General features: G+C 59.0%; 2 protein-coding genes across 5 annotated transcripts in view; one reads left to right on the forward strand and one right to left on the reverse strand.

Annotated features, from left to right (window-relative positions):
* Positions 1 to 1,032: 1,032 nt before the first annotated feature.
* On the reverse strand, positions 1,033 to 7,634 carry CFAP410 (cilia and flagella associated protein 410). Of its 4 annotated transcripts, none has more exons than XM_075003898.1 (7): positions 7,406 to 7,634; positions 6,895 to 6,913; positions 5,570 to 5,616; positions 4,752 to 4,963; positions 4,021 to 4,192; positions 3,468 to 3,561; positions 1,033 to 2,787 (listed from the first exon to the last, which is right to left on the reverse strand). In XM_075003898.1, exons 1-7 carry the CDS (start codon positions 7,564 to 7,566, stop codon positions 2,638 to 2,640), a joined length of 855 nt encoding a protein of 284 aa, XP_074859999.1. In that variant the 5' UTR covers positions 7,567 to 7,634; the 3' UTR covers positions 1,033 to 2,637. The 4 variants fall into 4 exon arrangements, with proteins under 4 accessions (XP_074859999.1, XP_074859998.1, XP_074859997.1 ...); XM_075003897.1 differs by having other exon boundaries at positions 1,033 to 2,784; positions 4,752 to 4,981; positions 7,406 to 7,633; XM_075003896.1 differs by having other exon boundaries at positions 4,752 to 4,981; positions 7,406 to 7,632.
* A 6,878-nt stretch (positions 7,635 to 14,512) lies between these two features.
* The window catches only part of TRPM2 (transient receptor potential cation channel subfamily M member 2), a 46,568-nt gene continuing 43,948 nt past the window's right edge, over positions 14,513 to 17,132 (forward strand). The window contains exons 1-2 of the mRNA XM_075003642.1: positions 14,513 to 14,702; positions 15,248 to 15,333. Coding sequence (XP_074859743.1) covers positions 14,538 to 14,702; positions 15,248 to 15,333 — 251 coding nt within the window. The 5' untranslated portion in view covers positions 14,513 to 14,537. The remainder of the gene's footprint in view (positions 14,703 to 15,247; positions 15,334 to 17,132) is intronic.

Below are 17,132 nucleotides of genomic sequence, written 5' to 3' on the forward strand. Positions count from 1 at the left end.
GCTGCCCTGTGCTGGCTGACTGTTCGAGCTGGCTCCCCCAGCCAGGCGAAGTGTGGGCTAGCCTCAGAGAAAACGTCGCCCTCAGCGTCCTGCCAGCCAGAGCAGGAGTGACCTGGCAATCCAGGGTTCGGTCTCCCCACGTTACCCGCACTTGACTGGAAGTGCGGGGTGGGGGGCAGACCTGGCCACTCACTCCCTGCTCTTCAAACTCGGCCGAAGGGGTGAAAGTAGCATGGGTCTCACAGGCATTGTAACACACCCCTCAACCCCAGGGGCAAGGAGCAGGCAGGGGAGGGGTGTGAGGGTTGGGGTAGCTAAGGGTGAAGGGGGCTGGGCAGGCAGGTGCAGGAGTTGGGTATGCGGGGGCAGGGGCAATTTCAGGAGGGCAGAGGGGATGCACCCCCGCCCCCCAAGCCAGTCACTGCTGCTGTTCTTCCCTCCCCTGGGCTCTCAGGGAGCAAAGACCAGGCGTGCAGCTTGCACAGAGCTCCCCTCAGCAGCTGGGCACTTCCCCTCACTCCCTGAGTCAGAAGCAGGAGATGCAGTGAGCGTCCCCCTTGTTACCGCTCAGGGCGATCTGCTGTCAGAGGGCACCTGACTGCTCACCCGGGCAGGAGAGGCCAGTGATTTAACCCCTCTGCTGCACCACCCAAACCCTGGGCACACCCTGGAAAAAGCCCCCTCGGCCAAAAGCGCTCCCGACCCAGCCGGGAATGCCCCAGCCTTGCACACGCTGCGCTTGTCACGGCAAGGGCTTTGCCCAACTCTGCAGAGCGCTGGGCAACTGCATTCCAGTACACCACTGTGGCGGATGGCCCCTCTGAGCTGGCAGCGTCCCCACCCCTGTGCCCCAAGCCCCCGGCATCCTCTGCCAAGGCAGCTGAGCTGGAGGCAGTGGGGAGCAGCGGGCTGGGGGCATAAGGGCTGCAAAGCGATTTTGTGAAGCTCTCCATTACCAGCAGGCTCAATGGAGGAGCCACTTGGCAGTTTACAAACAGCAGCCATCAGAACGGAGAACTCAATCGTTATGGCTGGTCTGACAATCACACAGGTTGCTATAGTGTCATTTTATGGTGCTTGAACCCTCACCCTCATCATTCCAGACTCTCCTAGTGCCGGGAGATAAACAACAGGATGGACTGCAGCTGCCCCTGGTACAGGACAGCTCTGAAGGACCTCGAGAGATGTTTTGCAGGAAAAAGACTTGAGGAAAACAGAAGCAGGAGATGGGAGCCTTTGGAATGGCCCTTGGAAACAGAGTGCTAAAGGGCTCCCTCTTTGAATGTATTTAGGGACCTAATTCCTACAGAGCCATGGGAAATGCAGAGCCCTACATTTGCAAGGTTAAACTCTGTTTTCCTTCACAAAGGCCAGTAACAGGGAGCTGCCCCGCCTGCTACAGACAGCTGTGCTACATCTATGCTGAGACCTGGCCCATGCAACAAGTCCCTGCCCTGGGGCTGCTGAAGGAACGGGGTGGCGTCCATACAGCATGCAATCCGCTCATTACCCAACGCCCCGCCCTGTGCATCCCATGTAGCACTGGGGCTGGAGTTGCACTAGGAAGATAGCAATTGCATGGGATCTTTGCAACAACCTGGTTAGCTACTGCCCAGGGTGTTGGCAGGGTACAGCTGAGGCTGCGCAGAGCGTGGTTGGTCCGTGCGATGCAGTCGCTTGGAGAAACAGCCCTATTCCAAGCAGCTTTGTTCGCCCCAGCTGTGACTGGACAGGGGCAGCGGTGTAGTTAGCGTTTAATAGTGCTGGACATTTAAGTTCAGTCTCCGCAGAGGCCTCGGCTTGTCGCAGCTGCTGCCATGCTCAGAACACCTGCGCTAGTTTTCTCTGCCTCGGTGGAAGTTTTCCGTTGCCTCGGGGAAGGCTGCCGGAAGAAGCGGTGATGGAATGCAGAGAACGTTCAGCAGGCAGGAGTCAGGCTGATTTACCTCCCAGCCCTGTTGCAACAGGATACTCCCTGGAATTTCCCCAGCCTGGCCAAGAGGGTGCAGCTCCGCAGGCAGAGAAACTAACCAGGACAGGGCAGGAGCTGAGCTGAGAATAAACTAGCAGTTTGACTCCCAGCATCAGAAATTGCCCCACAAATTGAAGTCAGTGATTATTCCTGGGACGTCTGTTCAGAAGCTTTTGCGAACTCATCTTTGTTGGCAGGAGTGGTGCTCAGCCTCTTCCCACTCGGGCAGGCACGGCCGGGGCCCTGGCAGTGACCATGCAGCACACCAGGGACAGGCACACCCAGGCAGTACTCTGGCAGCCCCTCTCGGAACAAGCCCGAGAGCAGTAGCTTTGGCGGCTGCTGGGCAGCTCTCTCTGTCGTTCCCAAGGCAGCAGGCCCAGCGCGTTCTGTCCTCCCTTTACCCCAGCTCGCCTTTATTTTCAGGCCCCCTGGGGAGTGCTGGTGAGCCTGTGCGGATTCAGCCACGTAGGCCGCGAGTGGGACTGCACCCCTTGTATAGGATGGGCTCGGAAGCGCCCAGCCGAGGGGCTGCTTTCGTCCTCCAGTCAGCACCGTGCTCAGGTGAAGGGCAGCAGGCGAGAGCGAGGCCTGGAGTGCGTGTGGGCAGAACTGGTGCTGCTGCCCTGGGTCCCCACGACGTGGCTGCTTCAGCAACGGGCGCATCACTCTTCCTGAAGCTCCTTCTTCAGGGCGTGAAGCCTCTTCCCCACGGTCTGGTGGACCGTTTCCAGGCCTTCCGCGTCCAGCTCTCTCACCAGCAGCAGCACAGCACTCAGGAGGTTGTTCTGCCGAGACAAGAGACGCTGGTCCTGCTGCGGCCGCACAGCAGGCTAGTCGGTCGTTTGAGGGCGGATTTCGGAAAGACTGCAACGGCCACCCTGCTCCCCACCCCACCTCCCACCAAGCAGGTCGCTTCCTTGGGTGCCAGATTGCAGGCCTGGGGGACAGACAAGTACTGCAGAACCAGGATAGGCCAAGGTCTCCGTCAGACCTTCCCTCCTCCACAGAGGCAATGGCTGCGAGCCTAGGCCCCACCCCCAGCCATGCCAGGCCAGACGCCCGCTCCGCAATCCAATCCTGTGGACTGTCACTGCCACCTTCTGGCCACCCCCCAGTTTGTCTCCCTGCAAGGCGGCTCTGGCGTTCAGAGCGGAGCTCAGCTCCCATCACGCAGCCACCACCTATCCTGGCCCCTTGTTGTACTGAAGGCACAACAGTGTCCTAGGCACAGGGCTCCCCTCCCCCCATGCATGCTCCCCAGTGACACAGGATGGATCTCAGGGACCAGCTGGTCATTTCTGCCCCAACCCAGCAGCCCGCAGAACGCTTCTCCCACAGGCGCGCGACCAGCACCCACTGCCCCGCTGGTGAGTTCCAGGCAGGGCCCGCAGCTGGTAGCACAGAGCTACCAGGAGACAGGAACGCTCGTTCCTTAGACGTGACCGACACGTCAGACAGCAGCAGCGGCGCAGCTTTTTAAACAAACACTCACCCTCTTCTTCCTGCTGCCCTCCGTCTCCCGGGGCAACACGGACAAAAAGTCTTCTCTGGGGCCAGGCTTCGGGCCAGGCTGCTCTGGCATCTTGCTGGGGAGGGGGGGAACAAGGCAATGCCCACACTGGAGAAGAGCCCAGGGCTGGCAGGAGCCAGCCCCCAGCGCCACCCGGAAAGACACAATCAGATTCCCCGTGCTGGAAATACAGGCGAGACGTGAACTGAGGCACAGCCCTGGGTCTAGATCAGGGATGTGCGGTACCAGGCGGCACGTTTAAAAGGAAAAGTGAGCGGGGCCATCGCTCACAGGCCCACAGCCCTTGGACTGCAGCCTAAGGAAGGGCCTATTCTGTACGCTTCAAGCTGGTGGAAAATCAGCTCAGCTCCTCTATCTTCACTGGTGCTAGGTGGGGTCTGACCACCTGTGGAGATGGCTCGTGGTATCTGGGGGCTGGCCATCGAGCGTGGGTCTGACAGGACTCCATTCCCCACCCCCTTGTGAGATACAGGTTGCGCGAAGGAACCCCACCACATAATAAGCGAGCGCTCACTGTGTTCCCTCCAGGGGGGAAGTCAGACGTTCGCTCCCCAGCTCTGTCGTGACCTCTGGGGGACGTGAGTCTCTGGTTTCCAGGCAGCCGTTCTTCAGGTTTCGCTTAGCTGGGGGGGCGGGGATCTCCTTCCCGTCCACCAGGGCCTGTGACAATTCTTCCTCCGTCACCACTGTCAAACCCAAGTGGCACACGTTAGGCGCCTGGTCCGATGCGCGAGGGAGTTCTACCGTCGCTCCACACTGAAACGCATCGCTGCGGCTAGCAGCGACTGCAGACAAAGGCTCTCGCTCTGACAGCCCAAGGGAACGACAGAGTGGGAGCAGATGCCCACAGCCGCTCTGCTCTGCGAGAGCGAAGCAGAGCCTTGTAACTAACCAATGGCACGGGATGGGGGATGACGACTGTGAAGACAAGTTTGGTGACCAATTCCCTGTGTGGCATTGCTTACCGCCGCAGTGGGAAAACGCTGGTGGAGGACACACGCAGAGCTGCCTGCATCCTCCTGCACAGACCGAGCGCTGCCGAGTGGGTTACTCCTGTGCCGCCTTATCTCCCACACAAGCGGAGAGAGGGAGTTTTTACGACGTAAGGACGCAGCTGCCCTCAGGAGCGAGCGAGCATGGAATTACCACCACACCCCAGCCAGGCTCCCCGCAGGGTTTGCAGCCGGCCAGACCCTCATCTGTCCCGGGAGCTTTCTGCCCTGCCATCTCTTTGGAGACGCCCACCTTGGTTGTCAAGCTTCTGCAGGTTGGGCAAGTTGCGCAGCACGGTCATTCTGTAGTGGTGAGGGTCTGGGCCGCAGCAGGGATTCTCAGACAGCCACAGGACCCGCAGCCGGGGCAGGTGCTTCAGGTGGAAGAGCTCGTTCAGGCTCAAGATGCTGTTCTTCCGCAGGTAGAGCTCACACAGGTGCTGGCACTGACTCACGGGCTCCAGGCTGGAGATACCATTCACACTGGATCAAGATTACAGAGACAGGAGAAACCAGACGTTGCTTTGCAGCCTTTCAAATTACCAGCTCCACCCTCCATCTAACTTTCGGGCAGAGGGAGGGCCCCTGCAACACTGCAGTCCCTATGTCTGCACCCTGCCTCCGGCAGCAACCTGAACACCTCCTCCAAGGCAGGGCGGGGCGGTGCATCCGGGGTGCCCAGCAGCCCAACGCAGAGCAGCTGAGATAGCACTGGGTAAGAAAAATAGTTGATTGACCAGAGAGGGGCCAACTGGGCTACTTTTTGAACCCCAGGGCTCCAATCCAGCCGTCGGCCGAGCACAAACAGGCTCACAAAGCCTTCCCAGCCTGCCCCATGCAGAACGCAGGTTTCTGTAATTCAGGGAAAGACTCAGTCAGCCTCAGAAATAAATGTGCTCCGCACTTCGGTCCCTGGGAAATACTCAGGCCTGATGAGCAGGTAGGCACAGGCTCAATCTCCAGGTCAGTGAGAAGTACCATGGGCCCAGGGCTAGGCTGTAGTCAGCAGCCGGGCACAGGACTGCCTCCGTCCCACCGCCCGCTGCGCTCAGCTGGCAGTCCGACACCCACCTGAACGTGATCACTTCAACGTTTGGCAGTTCCCGGCATATTGAAATCTAGACAGAGAAAGATGCAGTAAACAAGTGAACTTCTGCTGAAGAGGTCTCTGTAGAACCAGGGGCTCATTCAGACCACCCCACCAGCACGCTACGTGATTTGATTCACTAATGGGTTTACGCCAGCATCAGCCTAACCAGATTTTATACCCGGAAAGAGTTTCCTGCATCCGGCTACTCCTCTGTCAGTCCCCAGGCACAGTGCAGCCTGTCTCTGGTCCATCGTGCCCCCACCATGCTCAGAAACACAGCACCGCTACGCTTCCAGCGCTCCGAGATCCCCCACCCGTACACACGCAGGGCTCCGCACTCCCAGCGCAGAAGGGGCTGCGTCCTCTCAGCGCATTGGACGGTTCGCACCCGGGTTGCTAGCTTGTGTCATCGGGGTCACACGGCTCTTTTCAGTGAGCGGCTGGAGCAGAGCCACCCAGGCGAGGACACGCTCCCAGCTGTGGTGGGGATGTACCTGAAGCTGATCCCCAAGTGCTCACAGGTGTAAGACTAGTGAGCTATGGAAATCACAGCCGACCATTTAAACTGTGCTCCCAAGACCTCAGACCGAACTTTCTGCTAGTCTAGATTGGTGCTTCTTCACTTCTAGGGGCGAGCAAAATCAGACGAAAGGTGCCGGGAGCTCTGAAGCTCAGAAAAGTGAGAGACGAGACCAGAGTTCCCTGTAAGCTGAGCACTTCTGCAGCCCCCAGCTGATTAGCAGAGCATCCGCAGCCGCCCGCCACGAGCGGCAGGTGCGTCTATGGGTGGTGCACACGACAACATTTATTCCACTCATGGATGGAAAAAGTCAGAGGGAACCCTGGGCTGGACCCGTTGTTCTGAATGACGAACAGGTTAAGGGGCCAGTATGTTAGTTCTGCAGACCAGGCAGATGCAATTGTTTTGGACAAGGGCTGCAGATGGGGGTGGCTGGAGCTGGACAGGGCTACACTACAGTAAAATTTCTAGCCCCCTCTCCACACACCTTTATGAGAAACCTCCTAGATCGAGGAGCGTCAGGGGTCCAGTCCCACTTTCTGACTCACAGCTCCCCACAGGGGCACTTGGCTCCCCGCACTCCCCAGCGAGCGGGCAGAGCTCACCCCAGCGGCTGGCAGCAATCGGCTATGCACCGCGGCAGCGCTCAGCTCGCCCTCACTGGCGCCGGCTGCCAGCGCAGGGGCCCAGTCGCACCCGGCTTTGGAGGGCGCCTAGGGGATGGGTTTGGGGAAGGGGCCCTGGGAAAGGTGGGTACGAGAACAAGAGGGCAAGAACAGCACTTACGTCCGTGAGGCAGCTGCCCCTGCAAGAGACAAGGGGAAGGGTTTGGTCAGTGACACGGCAGCGGGGAGCCGCGCTGAGAAACAGCGTCAAAGGCGGCGAGGGCGGGGACGCGCGGGGGGGGGGGTGCCCGCTCTGGGGCGTCTGCAGCCCCCGCACAGCGCTCGGTCTCCACGGTGCCCCAGGACTCCCTGTGGCCGGTGGGGGGGGGGGGGGGGCTCAGAGGCGCTTTTCACCGGCAGCAGAGAACGCGGGGTGTTTCCGGCCCCCCCCGATGCACGCGCCGTGGGGCTGGGGGGGGGGCGGGGTCAGATCCTGCCCCCCCCCCCGCTGCAGCGCCGCTCCCAGCCTGCCCGCGCGTGGGCCCAGCAGCTGCGGGGCCGGAGCCAGGGGGGCGGGGCCAGGACGCCCCTCGTGCCCCGCCCCCCGGCACGTCTGCCCCAAGGGTCGCTGCGGCGGGGGCGCTGGTCACCGCTTCTGCGCATGTCTGCGGACCCCTCCCCCGGCCCCGCACCAGCAGTTGAGCCTGCGGACGCCGTCCAGCTCGGCGGCCTTGGCGCGCGCCAGCACCGCCTCGCGCGTCAGCTTCATGGCCCCGGCCCGGCCGCGCCGCGTCTCCAGGGGCGGGGCCGCCGCGCCGGACGCGTCTCCAGGGGCGGGGCCGGCGGCCGCCATCCCAGCCCTTCGCCCGCTTCCGGCTCCGGCGGGCCCCCGCGCGGCCGTGGACTCCGCCCACCCCCGACGGCGGCCGCGGAGGGCCCAGCGATGGGCGGCTGCAAAGACGGGCCGCGGGGGGAGGGGCGCTCGCGCGGGTGGGCGGGGCCAAGGCTGGCTGTCCCCATGGGCGGGGCCAGGGCTGCCTCGCGCCGGTGGGCGGGGCTGTGAGCTGCGCAGAGAATTCTGCCCCACGTGTTTGGCCGCAGCGCTGGGGTCAGTGGGCCCGATCTGTGATTGGGCCCGATGTGCAGAGGGTCAGTGGGCCCGATCTGTCAGTGGGCCCCATCTGCAGAGGGTCAGTGGTCCCAGTCTGCCAGTGGGCCCCATCTGCAGAGGGTCAGTGGGCCCGGTCTGCCAGTGGGCCCCATCTGCAGAGTTCTGTGGGGCAGGCGGGCGGATGGGCAGGGGGGGAATCGCAGGTCGTGCCCCCCGCAGTGTGGGACATGGGGCAATGGCTGAGTTCAGCTCCCGGCAGTAGGGGAGGCTCCAGAACTTGAGGCTTGCAAGCATTGTTTGAGGAGGTCAGTAACTCAGCGGCTGTGAGTCTATTACAGGGCAGGGGGGCAGGGGGGTTTCCTGCTAATTTTTCCATCCGTGTGCAGAATGCACTTTTGTTCTCTGTACCAAGGCCTGGGCGGATGTGCACCACCCATAGAAACACAGGCTGCCCTGTGGGCTGTCTGCTAATCAGCCAGGTGGCAGCTGACTCTCTCCTGGCGGTGGCTTCAGTACTCAGCTCTCAGGGAACACTGGCCTGCAACACACAGAAGGAGACAGTGCCGGACTGGAGAGGTTCAACCTGTATGTTAGACTTTTCCTTTCCCCGAGCTGTCGTAACTGCTCCAAACTCCCGTCATTCAGTTAGGTCCTGACCCAGCGCTTACTGAGTGAGTGGAAAACTCCGGGAGATCAGGCCTTGTGTTTCCGTTGTTTTGTAGCTCTTTGCTGCCTTTGGGGAGTGTGTTGGTAACACACGAGCAGACCAGCTCCTACCTGTTCCTATTCTCAATGCTTCAGCAGGATTTCCCAGTCCTGGAGCTCCGTGGGCTAAGGTAGGGCTGAGCTGCCTCTCCTCAGAGAGCAAGGTGAGGGCTGAACATGCTTCAGCTCAGCTGTTCCCTTCAGAGTTGTTTTGATGTGTTTAAGGAGCAGCCTGGTGAGCCCCGCCCAGTCTGTCCGTAGCTGTTAATTGCACTGTTTTTCTCTCCCTGTTAATCTTATAAAATATTTACAAGACACAGTGTTCCAGAACTTCAGTCGGAGTCGACTCTTGGCCCATCGGTGACCACACGGAGGAAGAGCAGAACACGAGGGAGCACTATGTGGGACAGAACCTCTCCTCAGTGCATTGAAACCTTTCCAGAAATTAACTCCTAATCATGGTTCTCAGCCGCGGCGAAGGGTGGAAAACCACAGAAAAGGACAGAAAGTTTTCTATCCCGCAGGAAAGTGGTGCAGAGTCTACAGGCAGCCAGTGGGCAGGGGCTGCTCTGTCTCTGGCACAGGACTGCCAAAGGTCAGGAGCCAGGGAGTGGGCAGTCAGGCCTAGTGGTCGGGGCAGTCAAAAGTCAGCTGTAGAGTCAGGAGCCAGCAGTCAAGCCCGGGTCACCACAAATCCAGTTTCCACCAGGGGAGTGGCACTTGCGCAGTGTCGGGTCAGACGGACTGACCGACTCAGGCGGCATCTCTGTGGGTGTGGCACCGGCAGGCAGTGCTCCCACCCGCCGTCCCCGGCACCTTCCATCGACCCGCAGCCCCTCCCAGTGCCTCCTACCCATCGCTAGCAGCTGGTCTGTGGCATGCCAGAGGCTGGGGGCGGAATGGGGATGGGGCGCAGGAGACAGGCAGGCCAGGGCAGGCAGCGGTGATAAGAGCTGCCCCAGGCCCTGGGGCAAGGCGGGAGGAGGCCCAGCTCTGTGCCCTGGAAGGAGCCTGGCCCAGAGGAAGGGGGGGGCCTAGGGCATTCAGCCCCCAGCACTGCCAGGCCCACGTTGCTGCACCCACCAGCCACATGCAGAGATGCTGCCATGGCAATTCAAAGGGTCCCAAAGTAGGGGACGGAGCTCCAGACCCCTCTGAAATGCCAGGCCCAGGGGCAACTGCCCCTTTTACCCCACCCCCAGTCCAGCGGGTCTGGGGGCAGGGAAAAGGCAGGACATGGGAGCGGACTTTGGGGCAGGGGTCAGACGGGGCAGAGCAAGGGGTTGAGCACCTGCTGGGCCTAATGTTCCCTTTATTTTTTCTCACCCATGTATGGAATATTTTTATGTGCACCGAGGCCTGTGCAAATGTGCACCACCAGGAGAAACACAAGCTGCCGGCCATGGGGCTCTGCTCACCAGCTGGGCAGCAGCTGAATCTCTCCTGGGCGGCCGCCCGCGCGCTGAGGTCCCAGGGAACGCTCCTCATTTAGAGCCCAATAGCCGGGAGGTTGCATGGGAAGCGGGAATGGGTCGGCTCAGTCCTTCCAGATGGAGTGTCTCCTGCGTACAGTGCTAAGTGTAGTCGGACTGGTGCTGTCCTCAGGGCTCGAGGCACTGGAAATAAATGGCTGCAAGCGGAGCTGCTGTTCCAATCAGCAAGTAGCCTTGCAAACGGGCGCCTGGAAATGACAGCCGGCCCCCAGCGGGAAACTGTGCAGCACGGTGCAGCTTCTGCAGCATCACTTGCCGCGTGGAGCTGACGCTGCAGGGGACAAAGCCCCTCCTCCGGCTGTGGATCGGAGATGGGTCCTCTGCGGCTCACAAAGGCTGCGCTGCACACCCAGACGTAGCAAACTCTGGCTCCCTCCTTGTGCCAGAAGCTCCCCGGCAGGTCTCGGGACTGCTTCTGCAGTCTGATTTGCTGGAAGGCTGCCAGCAGCTGCCCGTCTGGTCTCCTCCTCCTAACTGCAGTCAGGTCAGAGATGCCTCAGCTGATTCTTCTCCCATCACCTGGGGCTCAGCGGTTGAGCTGACCAGCCTGGAGCAGGAGCCGGGAAGCCGTTGCCCATGTCTGGCCCGGCACGTCTGAGCAAGAGGTGGATGCATGGCAGGGCCGGGCAGGTACGGTGTTTGGCATGTACCCTTTTGGGGTTGGCTCACAACAGATCTTCAGGCACTTGTGCCTGGGCACGGAAGCTGCAAAGCCAGGGAGCCAGGGCCTTGCAGGAGGACAGGGCTGACAGAAACGCCCTGGGAGCTGTGCAGAATTGCTCACGCGTGAATCCCTTCGAAACCGCCGCGAGATGCGTGGGGGTGCCCTCCCCGCGCCGGGCACACATTCGCACGAGAAGGCCTGTCTGCTTGTGCGGCCTGGGAGAGATGCTGAGTCAGAGTGGGGGTGTCCCTCTGTGCCGGTCCCTGCGTACGCGCTGCCAGTGGCAGGGCCCTGTGCGAGCGCCCTTCAGCCGAGGCTGGATGGCCGGGCATGGCTGGCTTGGTTAGGGTGTGCCGCACGCCTGACTTTCCCCCTGGCCTCTCTTTTCAGCCCCACAGTTCTGCAGCGGCAAACCGACCAGGCCACGTGCGACCGCCCCATTACCTCTCAGTGACGCGTCGCTGGGCCTCCACGTGGCCCTCGTCCCCGCCCCTTCCACTCAAGGCTCCGGCTCTTTCTGGAGTGTGGAGCTGACCCCCCCCCGCCCCTCATCCTTGGCCCCCAGCCTTGCGGTGGCTGTCGGCCCAGCTGATGGGGAGAGAGCTGCAAAATAGCTGTAGGAGCCGACTCTTCTCATATGGCGTCCTTGGCAGGGAATCGGCGACTGGAGAACAGCCTGCCTGGGGAGCAGACAGGTGTCTCCCAGTCCCGGTGGCCTACGCTGCTGCATCCCCTAATATAAGGGCCGGAGAATGGAGGCTGTGTTGGAGGAGGCAGGCAGGCAGCGATTCAGAAAAAGGAAGTACAGGCTCCTGAGCATGAGCTGCCAGGGCAGCTCTGCAGCCAGACGGGCTAAACCAGCCCTTGGATCCGTGAGCAGGACAGTCGCAGGCAGGAGCGGGAGGGCTGCTTTGCTGCTGTATTTGGCCCTGGCACAACCGGTGCCGGCACACGCCCAGCGTTGTTGGCCACAACTCAGAAAGGACGTTGAGCCGGGCGGGGTCAGAGAAGAGTCAGCAGAACGGGTAAAAGGCCCCGCCCCAGAGTGACCCTCCCAAGGCTGGCCAGGACTAATGGTCAGAGCTGGGTCACAGCTGGGGGGGTCTGTCGTCGGGGTCCAGGCCAGGGTCACCTCAGGACCAAGCGGCAAGGTCCAAACCAAGCCAAAGCCAGAGCCAGGTGCTCAGGGCTAGGCGTGGCCATGGCAGCCACAGGAGTCTTCCTGGAGTGCCCAGAGGTTGTATATGAGGGGGAGCCAGGAATCTGCTGCCTGTAGTCCCATGGGCTGTGTTCCCAGCTGGTTGTGTGTGGTGGACCTGGTGACGTAGCTGTTGCAGTAAGTTTAGCTCAGCTGAGAAAAGGCTGCGGGGTGACTCGCTCGCAGTCTGCAGGCGCCTACCTGCGGAGCTGCTCATGAGCTCTGGAGTCCAGCAGACAAGGTAGAACAAGAGCCAAGGGCTGGCATTTGAAGCTAGGTGAATTCGGACGAGAAATAAGGCAATGACTTTGAACGTGGCATTCAGTGCACAGCTAGGGCCGTTCTGGGGCATTGGGCCCAGGCTGTGCCACCCACCCCAGCATCTCAGGGCCCTTGATGGGGAGACGAAATAAATTAGCAGTTCCAAGAAAACAACTCTATGCCAAGAGCACAACATTTAATCCCGTCCCTTTACCGGGAAACTGGCTTATTATTCCCTCCAGACCCTGCCCGACTGGGACGGGGCGAGCTGAATCATTCTGCTAGGAGTCTGAGTAGATAGGAATCGTAACGAACGCTTTGCCGTTTTATAGCACCATTAGCGAAATTAGCCTCTCGGCACTGGGCGTGTAATTGTGGCTTTAAACCTCAGCTGCACTTACAGTCTGTCACCCCATGGCCCGACCGAATGGCTTCTTCCACTCTCAGTGCAGAAGGCAGGGGCCTCCAAGAAATTTAAAGTCTTCTGCTTAAAATTAAAAACAAGGTCACAGAGTACCTGACCCTGGGTGACACGCTGCCAACCCCCTTTGAGGACACCCTTGGGATGTCACCCTGTGGGGTAGCCCCAAGCTCCAAACCTTCCTTCAGGAGAGAGCTTGCAAACAAACAGCAGTGTCTTAATAGCCGACCTTTCCATCCCGGGCAGGTGCACACAGAACCTCTTGCCTTCTAGGACATGGGAATCCAATCGGAGTCTTAACAGGGTGATTTTATTAGCAACACAAGGATGATGTACTTGGTAATGGAACTTGGTTGCAAGGTGTTACAGAGCAACTCTAAAGCGGTGGCTTAAACTCCTTCCCTGGGAGTGAGTGTGAAAGTTACAGTGTAAGCAGTGGGTTGTACATCAGCCGGGAGAAGTCCCACAAACCAAACCCAGAATTTAAAAACTAGTAACCTGATTGCATCTGATAAAGACCCCCATTCTGCTCACATCGTGCTTGCCGTAAGATTCAGTCCCTTCTAGAGAGGGATATTACTGAAAACTTCCACGCCTGGCACCAGACTTAATCCAGCTCTGTGTCTCTCCTCCGGCCACGCGAAGGACAAACCACTGTGCCACTTCAAAAATCCCCCTCTTCCCATTGGCTTCCTTACCGGCTTGCCAGTACTCCCTGGAGATTTTCAGGTATCTTTGGATTTAACCCTTTGCAGGTAGTTTACTTAACTGAACACGGGGAGGTTCAGAAAAGGGGCAGTCCAGCAGGGCTCCCATCGGCAATGTGCCTCCAGCTTGCCCCGGATCAGGGAGGGCTTGGATGGTGCTACCCCCTTTGAAAGAAGCGAGCATGCGCTCCAGCTGCCTGCCATTCTGAAACCACCACCAGGAAGGTATTCGCTGGGTGGGGGGCGGCTGAGGGGTGAGTCCGGGTGGGCAGAGCAAGCCGGACGAAGGCGGCGAACTGGTGTGTAGCTAGAAGGTCCTTCACTCTCCCTGTCAGCGTGAACAGGGAAGACACACAGAATTTCTAATCTCTAGGGAAGGGGGACTGGCTAGAGGGGGCATTTCCCATTTGGTGGTGTGCCGGCCTGGGGCTGGGCCAAGTGTCACCGCTCGGCTGCGTGTGGGACTGTGATGGGTTGAGCAGATGAGGAGCTGAATCTCTGCTCTGTGTCTGGAGGGTAACGAGAAAGGCGGCAATGTCTGTGGCTAATGGTGGGCGGCTGACTTGGCAAAGGGTCTGGGGTTGTGTCACTGGCTCGTATGTCATGGGGCGGAGAGAAAAAATGAGCCCATCCTCTGATGATCTAGCAAGGAGCCCCCAGCTGAGCTTATGTGCTGATCTGAACACGCATATATGCAGTGTATCTTCCGGCTTAGCTTTTTAATTAAGCTTTTCCCCATCTCGTCCTTTAACTGGCTTCGTTTGCGGCGCGGAAGGCTTAAAATGCCTATTAGGAGCAACTTTCTAACGATCAGGAGAATTAAACACTGGACCAGGTTACCTGGGGAGGTTGTGGAATCCCCCCAGCGGAGGTTTTGAAGAGCAGGTGGGACAAACACCTCTCAGGTTTCCGAGGTCCTGCCTCCATGCAGGTGGAGGGACTGGATGGCCAGCTGAGGTCACATCCAGCCCTACGTTCTGGGGTCACTCACTGGGCCGGTTGTAGGAAAACAAGCCTTGAATATGGAGTTTGCACTGGGTGGCTTACACTGTAGGCCTAGCCCAGGTTTGAAACAAATCCCACAGCGTGCTGGGATCGGAGGGAGAGATTCAGGTGAGGAGCGTCGCACAGCTGACGTTTCTGCTGCGCGTGTAGAGTTTTCCGTTGTGTTGCATTGTAGGAGGTCCCGGCGTAACGAGCTTCAGAGGCTGCATTCAGGCTGATGAGGGACCTGCCCATAGCTGGGGGTGGCAGGCAAACCAGAATGCTACCCCTGGAGCTGAACGGAGTCTGCCCTGACGAGGATGACAGCTATGGGGTGCAGCCCAAGATCTGCGACCTGGAAATGGTCCCCAACCTCAGACACAGCAATAGCGGCTTCTGTAAGAGCAAGAGGAAGGCTGGTTTTGCTGCTGGCAGCAATGACAAGGTGAGTTTAGACTGTGTCGAGGTTCGGGGGAAATCCCTTGACCGTGTTAGGTGTAAGGGGCAGAGGCAGGAGACGTTCCAAGTCCTGCAGTGGGTTGTCTGGATAGCACGTGGGACTGGTCAGGAAGGGGCTCTCAGTCCAGGACCAGAGCAACATCTGGAGGAGATGGTGTTCGGGGTCATTACCAATAGCCTGGCCAACAGACAAAGTGCCCTGGGGGCCAGGCTCACGTGGAGAACTGTTCTGTTGATCTCCTGCATACAAGGTGAAACCCAGCCCGCTAAGGGCATCGCCCTCAGACCCAGAGCTGTTCTGACGCTTCTGGACTGAAAATGGGCAGGGCATTCACGTACCTTAACCCTGGTCTGCAGGGGCCCGTGGGTCCCCTCTGGCCAGCTCCCAGCTCAGGTGATGCCCCTTCAATCTACCCGCTTCCAACTCTAAGGGAGGGGGGGCTTCCTGACAGGAGCCACAGCCTCTTTCTTCCTGCTCTTTGCCTGAAAGCATTTAAGCCTGCCAGTCTTCTTGTTCTCTCCACACCATAGGAGAATCTCAGCTCGTGGATTCCTGGAAACATCCGCAAGAAGGCGTGTGTGTGCTTCGTTAAAAGTGCCCAGATGTCAGACACCGGGTGAGTCAGATACACGGCTGCTCTGCCCCTTCCCTCTGCGTCTCGCTTTTCACCCACACGGCAGGCAAATGGAGTTTGTGTTCAGTGCTAAGCCCAAAGAGAGGAGGCAGAGGTGGTCTGGGAGCTGTCCAAAGAGAAGAAACAGAAAATATTTCTTCTCCAGGAAATCACTGTGTCTTCAGCTGACTGCGCAGCTCTCAGCCCGGCTGCCTGAAACATTGTGTTGTCCATACTGCTGAAAACTTTGATGGAAGGAAAAAATAAGTTTTTTTTTTATTTTTGTCTTAAATTAGCCACAGAAAATGTAGATTTTTTGGCGGCCATTGGAGAATGGGTATATTTAGGTTTGGAAATGAAGCTATAGTACCTCATGGGAGCTGTAGTTCAGAGGCCCCCTCAGGCGGGCCATTCAGCTGGCGCCTTTGGGGGTAATCTGTCCCCTCTCCAATAGCGAGAAATAGCCAGAGGTGAGTTTGTCTAGGGTCATGGATGGGAGAAGCCATTTTGAAGAACAGCCACTCTGCTCCCATTGGGGGTGACCTCACGCGGGCTTGCAAGGTCATGTGGCATGACATCGTATTCACCGTGCGGGCAAGGTCACACCACTGGGGTGGGTCCAGGCTATTCCTGGAAATACGGTGGTCACCCTCCCTCCCTGTCTTTCTCCAGACAACGTATCTGCCGTGACGTGGTGTAATAATGAACACTTCCACCCTTAGAAAAGTGCTGTGAGAGCTGCCCATGGCAGGCACTGTGTAAAGAACCAGGTAGTCTAATTATGATACATAGATACCTCGTAGAGCTGGAAGGGACCTTGAGAGGTCATCGACTCCAGCCCCTTGCCCTCACAGCAGGACCTAGCACCACCCCTGACAGGATGTGTGTTTTCTTAATCTAACCTGTTGCAGAGCCTTGAAATGTCCCCCCAAGGGCTGAACTCACCACCCTGAGTCTACAGCCCCTGAGCTAGTCTCTCTACCCCATTATGTATAGACCGAGCTTTGTAGATATTTCCCATGATGCACCACAGCCTCCTTTCTTGGAGAGGGCGGGGTGGGGCATCATGAGAGCTCCTGGTGATGGTGCATCATGGGATGTGTAGTACAGCTGGAGAGCCCCATCCTGGAGAGGTGGACGGGCGTGCAAAGCAACTGATCTGCAACCCCACGAGACTTGCTGGCAGCATTTCCAGAGGGAAGTATTTGGGGTTTGGCCAAAAATATTTCATTTTTTTGGGGGCTGGGGGGGGCCAGGTCTCCGTTGTTTAACAGAAACGTGATTGTTCCTGCTGAAGGCAGACGCTTCCGCAAGAGCTCTGCTTTGGTTCAAATCCCACCTAAGTGTTGGCCAGCCCTAAGCTCACGTCGGGCTCAAAATCTGGGCTCCTCCTCTCCCGGGCAAGGGGAGGCGCAGCAACGGCTTCTAAGCATGGGGCAGAGGGTAAAGGCTCGAATCCTGGCGACTGAATACAGCAGGGCTGTCCTGCAACTCAGCACGCAACGTTGTGAACCTGGTAGTAAGCCTCAGGAATCCTCCCGTCTTCTCCTTGCGGATTGCGCTAGTGAATTTGCATTTACGTAGGAAAATGCACTACGGCCATGTATTCTTGTGATGGGATTCCTTGGGGAACAAGCCGGACTTGGGGTACCACTGTACCTCTTTATCTCTCCAGCCTGGACTGTCTCAGGTTTTGCTACGACCAGCAGCAACCCCCTCCAGGCTCCGTTATTACTCAGCCCAAAAACCTGCGTAGCCCACAGCCAGCTAGGTTGCACGAATACCTCCATAGCCACTCATGT

Source organism: Carettochelys insculpta, chromosome 10, assembly GCF_033958435.1.
Source record: "Carettochelys insculpta isolate YL-2023 chromosome 10, ASM3395843v1, whole genome shotgun sequence".
Classification (NCBI taxonomy): Eukaryota; Metazoa; Chordata; order Testudines; family Carettochelyidae; genus Carettochelys; species Carettochelys insculpta.